Raw genomic sequence first — 17,699 nt, 5'->3', positions numbered from 1 at the left:
GTCGGGAGGTCGTATTACGGCTGTATGGGTCATTTTTTGGGCCACTTTTGGAATACTGCTTTTAGAAAGTGTTCAGAGGGGATTTGCAGGGATGTCACCAGGCTTGGAGTTTTGAGCTATGGGGAGAGGCTGAATGGGCTGGGGCTCTTTTCCCTGGTGCTTCAGGGGTGGGGGGATTGACCTTCTAGATGTTTATAGGATCATGAGAGGCATGGATGGGGTGGGTGAACAGGGTCTTTTCGCTGAGATGGGGGAGTCCGGAACTGGGGAACATAGGGTTGGAGTAGAAGTAGAAAGATTTGAGGGGGACTTAAGGGGCAACTTTTTCACACAGAGGATGATGTGTGTTTGGAATGAGCTGCCAGCGAAAGTGTTGGAAGCTGGTCTAATTACAGCATTCGAAGGGCATCTGGATGGGTACATGAATGGTAAGGGTTTGGAAGGATATGGCTAGGTGCTGGCAGATGACACTGGATTAATTTAGGATATTTGTTCAGCATGAATGAGTTGGACTGAAGGGTCTGTTTCGATGCTGTACATCTCTATGACTCTATGACTCTATGACTCCCAGTAGAGAGACTTAACCTGAGGCTCAACACATCTCAGGGAATGAGAGAGGTTGAGAAGAAGGACATCCATGGCAACCTCCACTGGTACTGGAATTGAATCCATGCTGTTGGCATCACCCTGCATTCCACCCTGCATTGCAAACCAACTGTCCAGTCAACTAAGCCTCCTCCATAAGTTAAACCTCTGCTGAATGTGGCATTATACGTTATCCCGTATAGTATTTTTAAAAATTCATTTGTGGGATGCAGGTGTCAGGGGCTGACCAGCATTTATTAATTGAGAAGGTGGTGGTGAGTTGACTTCTTGTACTGCTGGAGTTAACCTGCTGTGAGTGGACCCACAATGCCATTAAGGAGGGAATTCCAGGACATTGACCCAGTGACAGTGAAGAAATGGTGATATATTTCTATGTCAGGATGGAGTAAGTGGCTCGGAGGGGAGCTTGAAGGTGGTGGTGTCCCCATGTCTCTGTTACCCTTGTCCTTCTAGTTGGAAGTAGTTGTGAGTTTGGAAGGTGCTGTCTGAAGATGTTTGGCAAATTTCTGGTGTGCATCTTATGCCAGGGAGCATTGCAGGTGGAGGGAGTGAATGCTTGTGGATGTAGTGACAACAAAGCATGCTGCTTTGTCCTGGATGGTGTCAAACTTGTTGAGTGTTGTTGGAGCTGCACACATCCAGGCAAGTGTGAACTATTCCATCACACTCTTGACTTGGGCCTTGTAGATTTTGGACACATTTTGGGGAGTCAGAAGGCGAGTTACTTGGTGCAGTATTCCTAGCCTCTAACCAACTTTCGTAGCCATTGTATTTATGTGGCAAGTCCAGTTGAGTTTCTGATCGATGGTAACATTCAGGATGTTGATAATGGGGGATTCAGTAATGATAACACCATTGAATATCAAGGGGCAGTGGTTAGATTGTCTCTTATTGGTGATGGTAATATCCCGGCATTTTTGTGGTACGACTGTTACTTGCTACATGTCAGCCCAAGCCTGGAAATTGTCCAGATCTTGTTGCATTTGAATATGGACTGCTTAAGTATCTGAGGAGGATGTGATCTACATGGATCTCAGTCAGGTGCTCAACAGGGTACCCTGTGGGAGACTGGTGAGCAAGGTTAGACCTCATGGAATACAAGGAGAACTAGCCATTTGGATAAAGAGCTGGTTCGAAGGTAGAAGACAGAGGATGGTGGTGGAGGGTTGCTTTTCAGACTGCAGGCCTATGATCACTGGTGTGCCACAAGGATCAGTGCTTGGTCCACAACTTTTCATCATTTACATAAATGAATTTGATGTGAACATAGGAGGTATAGTTAATAGGTTTGCAGATGACACCAAATTTGGAGGTGCAGTGGACAGTGAGAAGGTTGCCTCAAAGTAACGGCACCTTGAACAGATGGGCCAATGGGCTGGTGAGTGGCAGATGGAGTTTAGTTTGGATAAGTGTGATGCTGCATTTTGGAAAGGCAAATAAGATCAGGACTTATACATTTAATGATAAGGTCCTGGGGAATGTTGCTGGGTGGGAAGACCTTGGAGTGCAGGTTCATGGTTCCTTGAACGTGGATGGGATGGTGAAGAGTGCATTTGTAATGCTTTCCTTTATTGGTCAGATATTGAGTATAGGAGTTCAAAGGTCATGTTCCTGCTGTGCGGGACATTGGTTGGGCCACTTTTGGAAAACTGCATGCAATTCTGGTCTCCCTCCTATCGGAAGGATGTTGTGAATCTTGAAGGGGCTCAGAGGAGATTTGCAAAGTGGTTGCCAGGGTTCGAGGGTTTGACCTATGGGGAGAGGCTGATTGGGCTGGGGCTGTTTTCCCTGGAACATCAGAGGCTGAGGGATGACCTTGTAGAGGTTTGTAGAATCGTGAGGGGCATGGATGGGATAAATAGACAGAGTCTTTTCTCTGGGGTGGTGGAGTCCGGAACTGGAGGGCATGGGTTTAGGATGAGAGGGGAAAGATATAAAAATGACCTAAGGGGCAAATGTTTCATGCAGAGGGTGGTGCGTGTATGGAATGAGCTGACGTGTAAGGAAGTGGTGGAGGCTAGTACAATTACAGCATTTGAGGGGCATCTGGGTGGGTATATGAATGGGAAGGGTTTGGAGGGATACGGGCCAAATGCTGGCAAATGGGACTAGATTAGTTTAGGAGAACTGGTCGACGTGGACGAATGAGACCGAAGGGTCTGTTTCTGTGCTGTACATCTCTAAGACTTTAACACTAAGGCATACACTGCAGGCAAGGATGCCCTGAGGCATGGTACATTGGTGAGACCAAGCAGAGGCTACGGTTACAGATGAATGGACACCATACAACAATCAACAGATGGTTTTGTGCGTGGGAAATCATGTCTCACAAACATGATTGAGTTTTTTGAAGAAGTAACAAAGAGGATTGATGAGGGCAGAGTGGTAGACGTGATCTATATGGACTTCAGTAAGGCGTTCGACAAGGTTCCCCATGGGAGATTGGTTAGCAAGGTTAGATCTCATGGAATAAAGGGAGAACTAGCCATTTGGCTATAGAACTGGTTCAAAGGTAGAAGACAGAGGGTGGACGGTTGTTTTTCAGACATAAGGATCAGTGCTGGATCTTCTACTTTTTGTCATTTACATAAATGAATTGGATGTGAGCATAAGAGGTACAGTTAGTAAATTTGCAGATGTCACCAAAATTGGAGGTGTAGTGGACAGCAAAGAGGGATACCTCAGATTACAACAGGATCTTGATCAGATGGGCCAATGGGCCGAGAAGTGGCAGATAGGAGTTTAATTCAGGTAAATGCGAGGTGCTGCATTTTGGGAAAGCAAATCTCAGCAGGACTTATACACTTAATGGTAAGGTCCTAGGGAGTGCTGCTGAACAAAGAGACCTTGGAGTGCAGCTTCATAGCTCCTTGAAAGTGGAGTCGCAGGTGGGGGAGTCCAGAACTAGAGGGCATAGGTTTAGGGTGAGAGGGGAAAGATATGAATGGGACCTAAGGGGCAACCTTTTCAAGCAGAGGGTGATACGTGTGTGGAATGAGCTGCCAGAGGAAGTGGTGGAGACTGGTACAATTGCAACATTTAAAAGGCATTTGGATGGGTATATGAATAGGAAGGGTTTAGAGGGATATGGTCCGGGTGCTGGCACGTGGGACTAGATTGGGTTGGGATATCTGGTCAGCATGGACGGGTTGGACCGAAGGGTCTGTTTCCATACTGTACATCTCTTTGACTCTATGACTCTAGATAGAAGTGTTCCCTCGCAGTCGGAGATCACTTCAGCAGTCCAAGACATTCGACTTCGGACCTTCAGGTGACCGTCCTCCAAGGCGGACTGTGGGACAGGCAACAATGAAAAGTGGCCGAGCAGAGGCTGATAGCTAAGTTGTGTACCCCTGGGGATGGCCTCAACTGGGACCTTGGGTTCATGTCACACACACTCCTGCAGACCCATACACTCACATAGACCCTCTCTCATATGCTCACAAATACACTCTCACACTCACACACACCCCCTCACAGACTTAAAACCCCTTTACACTCACATTCACACACATATACACACTCTCTCACAGACACTCATGACATCACACCCCCTACACACATACGCACACACATGCACACATACACATACAAGTTTGTGGGGTGAATTTGTACTTGCAGAATTACATTTTACTTTGCTCAAAAACTGCAAGAATCCATGTAAGATTCTGTAAATCCATCTTTTAGATTAGAATCAACTCAACTGTAGCCAATTCTTACGTAGCTGTTCTTAGTGTCAAGATATTCTTGGGAGGAGTGAAGGATAATTGATATGGCATCTAACGTGGTTCTGTTGGTCTGGTAGGCAAATTGGAGAGGGTCAAGAGTAGTGGGGTGGCTGGAGTTGATCAATGCTATGACCAGCCTTTCAAAACACTTCATGACCTTCGAAGTCAGGGCCACGGGGTGGTAGTCATTAAGATATGCTGCATGAGCCTTCTTAGGTACAGAGATGATGTTGACACTCTTGAAACAGGCAAGCACAGTGGCCTGCTGTAGGGAGAGGTTGAAGATGTCCGAGAAGACCTCTGCCAGTTGACCTGTGCATGCTCTGAGTGCAAGGCTTGGTACTCCGTCTGGTCCCATCACTTTCCTTGGATTCACACGAAGGAAAACTGATCTGACCTCTGATGCAGTGACTGTTAGGATAGGTTCATCAGGACTTGTTGGAATAGGTGTTACCTTTCCGCCAAAACTCTGCTCAAAGTGAGCACAGAAGGCGTTGAAATGATCTGGGAGGGATGTGTCATTGTCTGCTGTCTTGCGCTGTCTCGCTTTATAATTGGTGATGTCATTCAGTCCTTGTCATAATCACCGGGTGTCTTACTGTTTCAGAAAGTGCAGCATTAATGTTAGTCCTTGCATTCAGGAATGGGCATTCTGGAATATGTCTGAGTGATTTGCTGTGCCTTACTGATAGTACTGTCCTTCTGCAAACTCTTGTACTGCATTTCTGCACCTGTCTTGAACCACTTTACCGGACTAAAATCTGCACTCAAATTTCATAGGTTTTGCAATCACTATGACATCTGCATTGGTGGCAGCAATAATATTATTCAGTGCAAAGATTCTAGCTGTTATAAAGGTAAGCAGCTGTCAATCTTCACTGAAGTGCCACTTAGAAAACAGCTAATGAACCCTGTCAAGAAACCTAATTTTCATCAGAATTTCCCACATAGGTTCTGCACTAGGAAGAAAAGACTTGAATGCCTTAAGTAACATATAGACTGGAGTCTGTACCAGCAACATTTCCAGCTTGGGGGGAGGGGGGGGGGGGGGGTGGCGGGATCCTGTCCAACATTAATCACATTTCAATTAAAATTACATTGGAGTATTGTACAGTTCTGGGTGCCATACTTTTGGAAGGATGTGAATGCATTGGAGAGTGTGCAGAAGAGGTTTACAAAAAATGGTTCTGGAGATGAGACACTTCAGTTATAAAGGACATTTGGAGAAATTGGGACTGCTTTCCTTGTAGAGGAGAAGACTAAGAGGAGATTTGAATTAACTTTTCAAAATCATGCAGCTCTGATCAGACTGGATAGAGAGAAATTGTTCTCACTCCTAAATTAATCAAGAAACACTATTCTTTTGTGGTACCTCTGCTTGTTGTGGAACTGCACTGATTATCTGTGAACATTTCCTCTGCAATGGTAGGCACAAATCTGTTCAGATTATTCTGGCCAGCAATAGAAAGGATGGTGATTTCATGGTGGTTGGATCATTATGATTTTTCTCCATTTTTTTGTACAAAATGATGAAAATGGCACCATAACAGTCCTGTGAAATCTTGCCCAGCTCTCTGTTAGCACTGAAAATCTCAGGAAGCTTGGTATCAAGGGCAGGGCCACCACACTTCATGGCTTCAAATGTAATTCCATCAACTTTGTGGATTCATTCATCTTTCTCTGGTTTATGGAGGTCACACACTTCATCCTGAGTTCAAAGGCCAGTGATCCAAACTGACCAACTGCAGTGTCTGGCTATCTGTGCTCTTCATGGGGTTTTGGGTTTCATATGCTGGTCCATTGATAGAATTTAGTGCCTCATAAAAATTTCTTATGTTGCCAGAATCAGCGTACAGTTGAGTATATTTTTCTGCAAGTATGATTCACCAGTCATTTTGGATATTCCTCCGAGGACCTTGAAGAACTCTGGATATTTGGCAGTCTGCTATTTTTTCTCTCTCTTGGCTGGTCGACTGAGCCAGATGAACTTAATGATCTGACCTCTTTATTGCCGGCAGTTTATAGATTTCCTCACTATTTCCATCAAACTCGACCCTGTTCTTCTTTGTGCTAGATCTGATTACTTTGGAAGCAGCCAGTATTGCATCTTTGACATATTTCCAGAACTTGTCTGGCATGGAATGAGCAGTGAGGTTGGGGTGTTCAGTCTGGTCTGTAAGCTTGCTTGATACCTATCTCTGCAATATGAGATTAGCAATTTCTTTGCTGAGTTGTTTCCTGGAGTTAGATTTGAAATGGAGGTGCAGCTCTGAGTGAATAAGACAGTGGTCAAAACTCGGGGATATATTATCAAGGTGAGAGGAGAACGATTTAGCAAGAACGTGGGGGCAACTTTTTTACAGTGTGGTTAGTGTGTGGAATGAACTGCCAGAGGAAGTGGTGGATACAGGTACACTGTTACAATGTTTAAAATACATTTGGATAAGTACATGAACAGGAAAAGTTTGGACGGATATGGGCCAAATGCTGGCAGGTGGTACCAGTTTAGTTTTGTCTTGGACAGTTGGGTCTGCATGACACCATGGTCTGCCTGACAAACAGCACTGAGCATGGCTCTAACAGACAGGACATCCTATAGGTCACGAAAACGTAGTCTATGTGGTCTCGAAGTGATCTTGTTTTGAAAGATGTGGGTGAGGGACACTTCCTGTAGATTACCAAGAGTGGACGTCTGTTTTTGGTGCGGACAGCCTTATTGTTGTTCAGCAGTCATCACCTCAGGGCTGACCTCAAGATCTGGTCCTTAAATTCCTGCCCCCATTTAAAGCCATCTGAACATTTATGAACGAACGCAGGGCGTCAGGAGCGATTGTGGAAAACTGGGTCAGGCCATGTAACTCCCTGCTCCATTTACTGTCAGCCCGAAAATCATGCCGACACCTGTAAAATATGCAAAACTTCGAGAATACGTTGAAACACATGCCGGTTACTTAACAAGCTGCGAAAAACCGATTTTACGTTTTATGAATGGGTATCTGAAATCCTTGACATTTCCTGTCTTATCATTGGTCGGCAGCAGGGGGCGCAGGCGGTGGAATTCCGCTGAGATCTGCTCTGAAAGCGAGCGTTCACTCAAAATGTTGTTTTTTTTAAAAATAAAATGTGAAACTTTTAACAGTTCCGTTGCAAAACCTGTGGAAAACCTACCGAACTTAAATACATTCAGAAAACAGGTGATGATTTAGAAGGAAGGTTCCCGTGGAAAATTGGTCTTTGATGAGCTGGATGGTTTACAAAGCTAGTATCTCAGATGACATTCAAAGAAAAATCTCCTGTGAGCTCTGGCAAATGGAATGGATTTTGGGGTCATATGGTCAGCCTGAAACAACTTATTCTTGGGCATTTTATTTCTGCGAATGACCGTATCCACACAATCCAGTTTCAGTCTGCTGGCAAAATCGTGGACTTCTTCTTTCTAAAACACAAATGAATATTATTCTTAAGAACTAGGAAACTATCTTGCGTTTATGTTTTTGCTTCCTTTTGAACCTTATATATGCATAAATACGGTTTAAGTAAAAGCGGGGATGCAACTTCTACAACATCAGTGAACCTTTCCTTTTCTCAGTTCAACACTTTGAATCCAATGGTGATGAAAGGGTGGTTACCCCGCCCCTTCCCCCCCAGTACAGTGCGAGTGAAAAGCTGGAACAATATTGAGAGTTGAATCAGAATCTCAAGCTGTTAATCTTTGCTGGTTTCAGAGGTGCCCACCCCCACCGCATATATAAATATATTTGCCTCTATCTATGCTGCAGACCTGTAGTGTAAAGTGGTGGCCAACCATCACATTGTACTAATAGAACCGGGCAGGCAGAGAGAGAGATTGTGGATGAATTAAGCCTCGATCCCGGACCTGTGCACGTCCCTCATACCTTGTGTCGGTGAGAGCAGGGTTAAATGACAAGAACGTAAGCACTCGGCTTCCTGTCTGCTGACAATCCGTGCAAAGCACAGGGCAGCTCGCTTCCTCTCTGTTCTATTTACTCGCACGGTGCCTGCAGTTTGCTATTTCTCTTGGTTTATTCAGTGCAGGAGAGTGCGAGTGAGTGAGCAGGTGAGGCGCCACAATGTTAGATCCGTCGTCTAGCGAGGAAGAATCGGAGGAGATAGTCGAGGAGGAGAGCAAGGAGGTGCAGGCTCCGGCCCCGGGCAGTCGGTTGTCCCCGAGCAGGACCAGCGAGAGCAGCGGGGGCTTACAGCCGAGCAGCCGGAGCAGCAGCATCCGGCCGTCCAGTCCCAGCCCCTCTGTGGTCAGTGAGAAAGAGAAAGAGGAGCTCGAGAGGCTGCAGAAAGAAGAGGAAGAGAGGAAGAGAAAGCTTCAGTTGTATGTCTTTGTGATGAGATGCATCGCCTACCCATTCAATGCCAAGCAGCCTACAGACATGGCGAGGAGGCAGCAAAAGGTAAGCCAGCCAAGGAGGACGATATATAAAATCCTGCCTCAACACATCAGCAAGCTTTCTGGTTAACAAGGGGGGGGGGGGGGGGGAATCCTCTGCAACAGCTTTAACCTCGTGTTAATCAGCTGATGGCAAAAAAATGCAAGCAGTTTTTGACATTGCTGATGTCTTCGCTCTGCCGAAGGGGGTGCTGGAAATTTGATCGATCTGGGTGCTTTATTTCGCTTCTCACTGCGGTAGCTGTCCTCGTCCAGTTACAGAGCGCCCAGAGGAGCCAGTCTGCAGGCACAGACACTTCCTTGCACTTGCGCCCTTTAAATACAGGCAATAATTAGCAGTTCAAGGTGACTTTTTAATCATGGCGGGGGAGCTAAATACAACTTTGCGGTGGCTTTTGTCTTTGAGGCTCCCCTTTCGAAATTGCAAGCTGGTCAAACTCTGTCCAATAATGCAAAAAAACTTAATTCCAAATGCACCGTTATGAAAAAGGTCTGAGAATTGTCCTTTGTTCTCAGATGTACGTATTTTCTCATTGTCCAGCTGCAAATACCAGCGTATGGAGTAAAACCATGCCATTAAACAAACCCAAGATCGATTTGCAATGTGGCTTATTTTGCTATTTTGTAGAAACGCTCTCCTATTAGACAAATAATCATAAAGTACCTGCACTCCGATGAGGACATTGGGCGTTATCGTTCCCGTGTATTGATTACTGTCACCGCCAAGCGGCGCTGACAATGGCTATTACTCCCACTGTCAGTTGGTCATACGTTGCAAAATCAGCACGCGTATTGTATTGAACTCAGAAATATTTACTTTAGGCTGGTATGTAATCAATTAAAGAACATGTAAGTGCGGATAAGAGCACTCCCTAATTTATGGACCAGCTCTTGCCTGTCCATGAATGGACCGTACGAACAGAGATCATTTTTGCCATGTTGAGGGATGACGACCCTTCTGCATTGCATGTAGTATTTACTCTCCCTCCTGGCACAGTTGTCATCTGGATCTCTTTAATTTGCTTCCGATTTTGTTTTTACAATTTGATTTAGATCCTTAACTCTGAAAGTGGAGAGACTGAAAACACTCTTCTTGCTGGAGGAACGTTACTGTTCCACACTTGGTTTCAGTCTGAGCATTAACTGTAAGCAGTTACGTTAGGTGCTGCTTGGGCATGCCACATTTTGTAGTGTATGATTAATTATTAGTTAAGAAAGTAATTTAACTGTTAAAGTATACAAGTGTGAAAGGCGTGAGCAATAAATTTGCGATTTGAAGGCTGTGTAAATTTCAAATTCTCAAGAAGTAATTTCCTCTTATTAGGGCAAAAGGTAGCATTGATGCATATAATATTTGCATATGTCTCTAAATATATTTGTGGATTTGCATGACAAGATAGTTCAAGACTTCATTATACCAATTGTCATGCAGAAAGCAAGAAAATGAATAGTCTATGATGAAGGGGTCTTGCCTGAAACATTGGTTCTCCTGCACCTTGGATGCTGCCTGACCTGCTGTGCTTTTCCAGCACCACACTCTCAATACTAAAGTCATCATAGACCCGGTCTTCATAGAGCAGCTCTGCTCTCTTGTTAAAGAGAGACAACTGGTGGTGGCTTAACCATGCCTCAGATGAGTGGAGAAGTTGAGAAGGAGGGACTTTCATGGTAGCCTTGGGTGTGGGAATTGAACCAGTGCTGTTGGTGTCACTCTGCACTGCAAACCAGCCGTTCACCCAACCAAAATGCTGCAAGAATTCATCAAGTGAAATGACCTAAACCTATTTAGTTTCTGCAATTATTCATGTTGCAATGTTTTATTGGAAATTTAAAGGAATTGTTGAGGTTTGATTGTAATCTTAAACATAAGGACAAGTGAGCAAAATATTTCACTGCTAAATCATTGCTTCGTTTTCATTTTTTAAATTTGTGTATTAAGAATTTTAGCTCAGTAAGCAGCAGAAACCCTTTGTGTTTGTGAAATGCCTTCAATACATTGAGAATAATCTTCCAAAAATTGCAATAATAGAAAACAAAGTGTCAAACCATTTGAGGAGATGTTGGGAGAGATGGTCCAAAATGGTTTTATAAAAGAAATTGAGAGAATGGGAAGATTTTAGGGTGAAGAATCTGGTGTGGAGCCCTGGACAGTAAAGGTATAGGCATCACTTACAGGGTAGAGATTGGTAGGTACAAAAATAAGCCAGAATCGTAAGAACCAAAAGTTTGGAGTAGCGAATTGGAGCAGTTTAGAGAGGTAGACAAGGAAAAAGCCATGAAGGGCTTTAAACATTTGAAAGAAAATGTTAAATTTGAGCTGTTGGTGAATTGAGAACCATTGTAGTTTTGTTACAGACTTGGGGATAAATACTGTCAGCAGGAATTTTAGTTGGGGGTCATGGCTGGCAAGTCAGCTATGAGGCTATTTGAATAGTGAAGAAGCTTTTCACAAAATATAAACTGAGAGTTTGGAGTATCGCTTTTTGTAATGAAAAGAGTTGGAATCCTAGCTTGGAGAAGGACAGCTTGCTTAGGCTGCAATCTGAATCAACCAGTAACTGTGGAAAGGGAACATAAGATCAGAACTGGGCCATTCAAACCCTTGAGCCTGTTCTGCCATTCAATAAGATCATGACTGATCTGTGACCTAAATCTACATTTCTGCCTTTGGCCTATATTCATTTAATACCTTTTTGCTTATCAAACTTTCATTTAGTATCAACTTCTGTTTTTGGAAGAATTTAAACCTCTACCAACCTTTGTGTAGAAGTGCTTCCATGAAATTACAGTTGACGTTCAGGGTATAAACTTTGTGAAAAGTTGACTTTTGTCATATTTGTACCTTTTATCCATCACAGTTCTTCCAAAAATGCAAAGTAACAATGTGCGAAGTGTAGAAATTCTGAAACAAATAGTCCTTGTTTATCTGTGATATATTTTCTTGATTAAATGTTTTGAGAAGTGGCTAATACAGCTAAATGTTAGGTAATAAAACTGCATGGAAGATGAACTATTTATCATGTACTTATAATGGAAGATGATTTTTTTGATCACTTTTTTTAGCACAAGGTAGACTTCTTTGAATACAAAATTGCTGATTCTCCAGTAATAAGAATAATCTAAAGAAGCTATCACCTTTAAAGTACGGAGAGCAAAAAATCATGAATACATTCAGAAATGTGGAGTAACATCTTCTACAAGTGCTATTGTTGTTCTATTTTGACAAATGCAGTTAAATAGTACAGGTTATTGCTAATATAATCTTTTAAGTAGATAATTCTTATCTCAATATATTCAAGGAGCCATTATATTTGCTTGGGTAATTACAGTGGCTGCAGCGGAGATTTTTCGTTTTGCAGCTTTAGTGTAAGGGAAGGCATGTATGGTAGAAACTGACTCATCATCTCCACCAATGAGAGAGCTTGCTGAATCAAACTCTACTCAGCTTGTTAAGAGCAGATAGTGAGTTTGTTGGTCAATGATAGGCATCTATGTTGAAGTCCTGCCATGCTAGAAGCTGCTGTCCAGTAAAACATTGGCAGCTTCTGAGACCTCATTTCATGGAAACCTGGTCTTCAAAGAATCCAACAGTAAGAAGATAAGTCTTTTGTTTTTTTTTTTGGATCTCACAGAGCTGAGGGGTGAGTGGCGGTCAGGAATATTGAAGGCAAGGGCAGGGGTGTGGCACACAGCAGTCATCCTCTTGTCCCTGTCAACGCCCCACATGTGCTCCAGTGGAGCCTCCCTACCTCTCGCCTAATCTGACAGGTAGATCAGCCTAACCAGCTACTGTTCTCACTTGCTGGCAGTGGTGAGTTGAAGCCTTTAAGTGGCCGTCAATTGATGGCCCTTCATTGATGCTGTGCTGAGAAGATTGCCCATCGAACCGTGCTGGTCAGGCAAGCATTTCTCCAGGGCCAGCTCATCCGATTGTTTGTCCTTCTTGCTGCCTCCTTAGAGGGAAAGCTTTGCCCTGTTTTTCAACATTTTAAGAACCCATTGAATCCATGTCCCTGGCAGTATGATCACATGAGCTTGGTTTCCATATAGACTTGCCACTTTGCTATCCTATGGACCCCTATTCCAGTTTATTCTGAAATTTAATCAATATTAAAGTTTAACTGCCTACTAAGCGTGGCTTTCCTTAAACCTCCCATCCAAGCCTGGAAACTAACAGTTTATCCAGAGTTATCATGAATGCACATTCCATTATCCTCCGGTCTGAATCTCTTGCATCTTCCCAGTAAATCGCCGGCATGGCTATTCCCAAAGACAACTAAGTCACCAAAATGCCAAGCTTCAGGATGCAAAGCTTCATCAAAGTAGTAAATAAGGGTCTTAAAAGGAGGAAAGCAAGAGAGAGAAATGCCAAAGTGTAGAGAGAAAGTTCAAGTTTTGCACCAGGGCAACTGAAGACAGAACCAGCTGTAATGGAGCAATTTTAGAATTGGGGATTCTAAAGAGGCCAGGGTTAGATAAGTACAGATTACTGAAGCTGGAGGAAATCTATAATGTTGTATTCTTTTTCTTTATAACGGCACAATGTTATGATTTAGAGGGAGACTATGTAACTGTTCATTCAGTTCTAATCAGTTTGTGCTAACTACAGATTTCAGCGTACTTCATGTCCTTGATGTGTAACTGCATTCACACAATGTCATAACTTGTGACATCCATAAATGAATCAAGGAAAATATGCAACCCATTGTATCAGAGTATGATCTCAAATTGGGTGTACCACAAATTTTGTATGAAACATGAAATTGATTGAGATACTGTAGATTATATTAAATTAAAAAATCACAAATGGGGCAGATAACTGTGAACATTGGAAAAGCCAAAGGAATTTCTGACAAAATTACTGTCAATCATTATGAACATAGTGCTTACATAAAAGTATCAGTTCAGCTCTGAAAAATGTCTATATTTAGCAAATGTTGTTCGGACCTGCGGATCCCTCGCCCACATTTTTGCTCCTTAAGGGTGTTACTTTACATCTCTTAACTGCCTCCCACTTCCTCCAAACGAAAGCAGTAGCCATGGGCACCTGCATGGGCCCCAGCTATGCCTGCCTCTTCGTAGGATATGTGGAACAGTCCATCTTCCACAACTACACTGGCCCCACCCCCCACCTTTTTCTCCGCTACATTGATGACTGTATCGGCGCTGCCTCGTGCTCCCACGAGGAGGTTGAACAGTTCATCCACTTCACCAACACCTTCCACCCTGACCTCAAATTCACCTGGACAGTCTCAGATTCCTCCCTCCCCTTCCTCGACCTTTCTATTTCTATCTCAGGCGACCGAATCAACACGGACATCTACTACAAACCGACCGACTCCCACAGCTACCTGGACTACACCGCCTCCCACCCTGCCCCCTGTAAAAACGCCATCCCATTCTCCCAATTCCTTCATCTCCGCCGCATCTGCTCCCAGGAGGACCAGTTCCAAAAACGTACAACTCAGATGGCCTCCTTTTTCAAGGACTGCAATTTCCCCCCCGACGTGGTCGACGATGCCCTCCACCGCATCTCTTCCACTTCCCGCTCCTCCGCCCTTGAGCCCCGCCCCTCCAACCACCACCAGGACAGAACCCCACTGGTCCTCACCTACCACCCCACCAATCTCCATGTACAGCGTATCATCCGCCGTCATTTCCGCCACCTCCAAACGGACCCCACCACCAAGGATATATTTCCCTCCCCTCCCCTATCAGCATTCCGTAAAGACCACTCCCTCCGTGACTCCCTCGTCAGATCCATACCCCCCACCAACCCAACCTCCACTCCTGGCACCTTCCGCTGCAACCGGAGGAGGTGCAAGACTTACGCCCACACCTCCCCCCTCACTTCCCGCCAAGGCCCCAAAGGAAACTTCCATATCTGCCACAAATTCACCTGCACCTCCACACACATCATCTATTGCATCCTCTGCACCCGATGTGGCCTCCTCTATATTGGGGAGACAGGCCGCCTACTTGCGGAGCGTTTCAGAGAACACCTCTGGGACACCCGGACCAACCAACCCAACCACCCTGTGGCTCAACACTTCAATTCCCCGTCCCACTCCACTAAGGATATGCAGGTCTTTGGACTCCTCCATCGCCAGACCACAACAACACGACGGTTGGAGGAAGAGCGCCTCATCTTCCGCCTAGGAACCCTCCAACCACAAGGGATGAACTCGGATTTCACCAGTTTCCTCATTTCCCCTCCCCCCACCTTGTCTCAGTCAAATCCATCGAACTCAGCACCGCCTTCCTAACCTGCAATCTTCTTCCTGACCTCTCCGCCCCCACCCCAGTCTGACCTTTCACCCTCACCTTGACCTCCTTCCACCTATCGCATTTCCAATGCCCCTCCCCCAAGTCCCTCCTCCCTACCTTTTATCTTTCCTCATTCCTGAAGAAGGGCTTATGCCCGAAATGTAGATTCTCCTGTTCCCTGGATGCTGCCTGACCTGCTGCGCTGTTCCAGCAACACATTTTCATCTCTTAACTGTGTGCCCTAGTGCCTATAGTTCACAAATGCTTTCCATGGTAGTCAGAAATAATTTTTAGAGCTGTATTTAAATGGTGGTGGATGTTGAAACAACTCACTGGAGGAGGATGCTCCAAAAAAATCCCCCATCCTCAACGATGACAGAGCCCAGCGCACTGGTACAAAAGATAAAGCTGAAACATCAGCCTGAAGTACCATGTGGATGATTGACTTTTTCTTCCACTTGAGTTCCCCAGATGTCGGTTGTCAGCCATTAAAATAAAATAAAATAAAGAACTGCAGATGCTTGAAATCTGAAACAAAAACAAGTTTCAGAAAAACACAACAGGTCCAGGAGCACCTGTGGGGAGAAAGCAGAGTTAATGTTTCGAGTCCATTAACTCTTCTTCAGAACTGCTATCAGCTAAGAAAGCGTAGTATTTAAGTTGAAGCCAAAGTTGGGGGTGGTTGGGATGGTGGTGGTGGTGGTGGTGGTGGTGGGGGGGGAAGAGGGGAGGGGTGAGCAGATAGATGGAGGTGGAGTCCAGAGATAGAGTGATAAAGTAGCTAAACAAGGAGATTATAGATAGCAGACTAGGGCAGAGGAAAAGCTGAACAAGTGAGAATAAAAGCTAAGAGTAGGAGAAAATGAGTGAGTTGCACTGAATGCAACCTATATAATATAATTGACCTAGGAGTATGTGGGAATGGATGACTGTGCTATAAGCAACATATGTGAACGGCACGGTGGCACAGTGGTTAGTACTGCTGCCTCACAGCGCCAGAGACCCGGGTTCAATTCCCGCCTCAGGCGAGTTTGCACGTTCTCCCCGTGTCTGCGTGGGTTTCCTCCGGGTGCTCCGGTTTCCTCCCACAGTCCAAAGATGTGCAGGTCAGGTGAATTGGCCGTGGTAAATTGCCCGTAGTGTTAGGTAAGGGGTAAATGTAGGGGTATGGGTGGGTTGCGCTTCGGCGGGTCGGTGTGGACTTGTTGGGCCGAAGGGCCTGTTTCCACACTGTAATGTAATGTAATGTAATGTAATCTAATCTAAAAAAAAAATGTCATAACAGGATTGTTAAACTGGAAGGATGAAATCAGACTCGAAAGTTGTTGAGCTTGATGATGAGGTTACAGGGTCTCCGAGCGGAAAATGAGATGTTCTTTGAGTTTGTGTTTAACCTCACTGGAACCCTGCAGCAGATCTACTGCGACAGAAATGTTCGTGTGGAAACACAGTCGTGTGTTGAAGTGGCAAGCAACTGGAAACTTGGTGATTTTTGCAGACAAAATGTAGGTGCTCCCCGTCATGATCACCCAGCCTGTGTTTCCTCTCCCCAATATAGAGGAGGCCACATTGTGAACGACAATAGGGTATAAACTGGATACCAATATGCAGTACAAACCCATGGACTCCTACAGTTAGCTCAACTTTGTATCCTCATGCCCTACTTCCTGTAAGGACTTCATCCCATTCTCCCAGTTTGTCCGTCGCTGTCTAATCTGTTCTGACAATGCTGCCTTCTGCAAGGGGGCCTGAGAAACGTCCACCTTTTTCCTCAACCAAGGATTCTGCAGCTGACAGAGCCATTAGATTAGATTAGATTACATTACAGTGCGGAAACAGGCCCTTCGGTCCAACAAGTCCACACCGACCCGCCGAAGCGCAAAACACCCATACCCCTACATTTACCCCTTACCTAACACTACGGGCAATTTAGCATGGCCAATTCATCTGACCTGCACATCTTTGGACTGTGGGAGGAAACCGGAGCACCCGGAGGAAACCCACGCAGACACGGGGAGAACATGCAAACTCCACACAGTCAGTCGCCTGAGGCGGGAATTGAACCCGGATCTCTGGCGCTATGATGCAGCAGTGCTAAGCACTGTGCCACCGTGCCGCCCACTAGCTGTACTTGACCATCTCCTGCACTTCTGCCCTTAGCCCTTGCCTTTTCCCCCACAACAATGATTTGGTTCCCCCAGTCCTGACTTACCACGTACCAACCTCGACATCCAAAGGATTGTATGCTCCAACGGGATAGAACAACCATTTCTCTCCTCTCCCTTGTCAGCATTCCATGGGCACCATTCCCTCTGGGACACCCTGGTCCACTACTTCTCCACTCACACCACCTCCCTACACCTGGCCAGTACCTTCCCATGAAATTGCAAAAGATGTAACACCTGTCTGTTCATCTTCCTCCTCACCATCCAAAGCCCCAGACACAGCTTCCAGGTGAAGCAATGCTTTGTCTGCTCTTCACTCAATCTAGTCTCCAGTATTCTGTTCAATGTGGTCTCCTCTACTCTGGGTAGAGTAGACTGGGTGACCACTTTGCAGAACACCTGTGCTCTGTCCATAAAAGCTACCAGTTGCCTGCCAATTCAACACACCAGTGTGTTTCCACGCCAACATTTCTGCTGCAGTGTTCCAGCAAGTCTCAGCACAAGCTGGAA

General features: G+C 45.1%; 1 protein-coding gene across 14 annotated transcripts in view; it reads left to right on the top strand.

Annotated features, from left to right (window-relative positions):
• The first annotated feature begins 8,107 nt into the window (after positions 1-8,107).
• The window catches only part of cadpsa (Ca2+-dependent activator protein for secretion a), a 598,940-nt gene continuing 589,348 nt past the window's right edge, over positions 8,108-17,699 (top strand). For 4 of the 14 annotated variants that reach the window (XM_043708249.2, XM_043708242.2, XM_087994400.1 and 1 more), the window contains exon 1: positions 8,114-8,761. In XM_043708249.2, the coding sequence (XP_043564184.1) occupies positions 8,426-8,761 (336 nt within the window). In that variant the 5' untranslated portion in view covers positions 8,114-8,425. Of the gene's footprint in view, positions 8,762-17,699 lie in introns of all 14 variants that reach the window. The other 10 variants (XM_087994398.1, XM_087994394.1, XM_087994393.1 and 7 more) reach the window with 6 other exon arrangements.

This window comes from Chiloscyllium plagiosum, unplaced genomic scaffold (assembly GCF_037043375.1).
Source record: "Chiloscyllium plagiosum isolate Xiang-an unplaced genomic scaffold, Cpla_swu_hap1 HiC_scaffold_14, whole genome shotgun sequence".
Taxonomy (NCBI): Eukaryota; Metazoa; Chordata; class Chondrichthyes; order Orectolobiformes; family Hemiscylliidae; genus Chiloscyllium; species Chiloscyllium plagiosum.
This window is presented reverse-complemented; position numbering and strand designations above follow the sequence as displayed.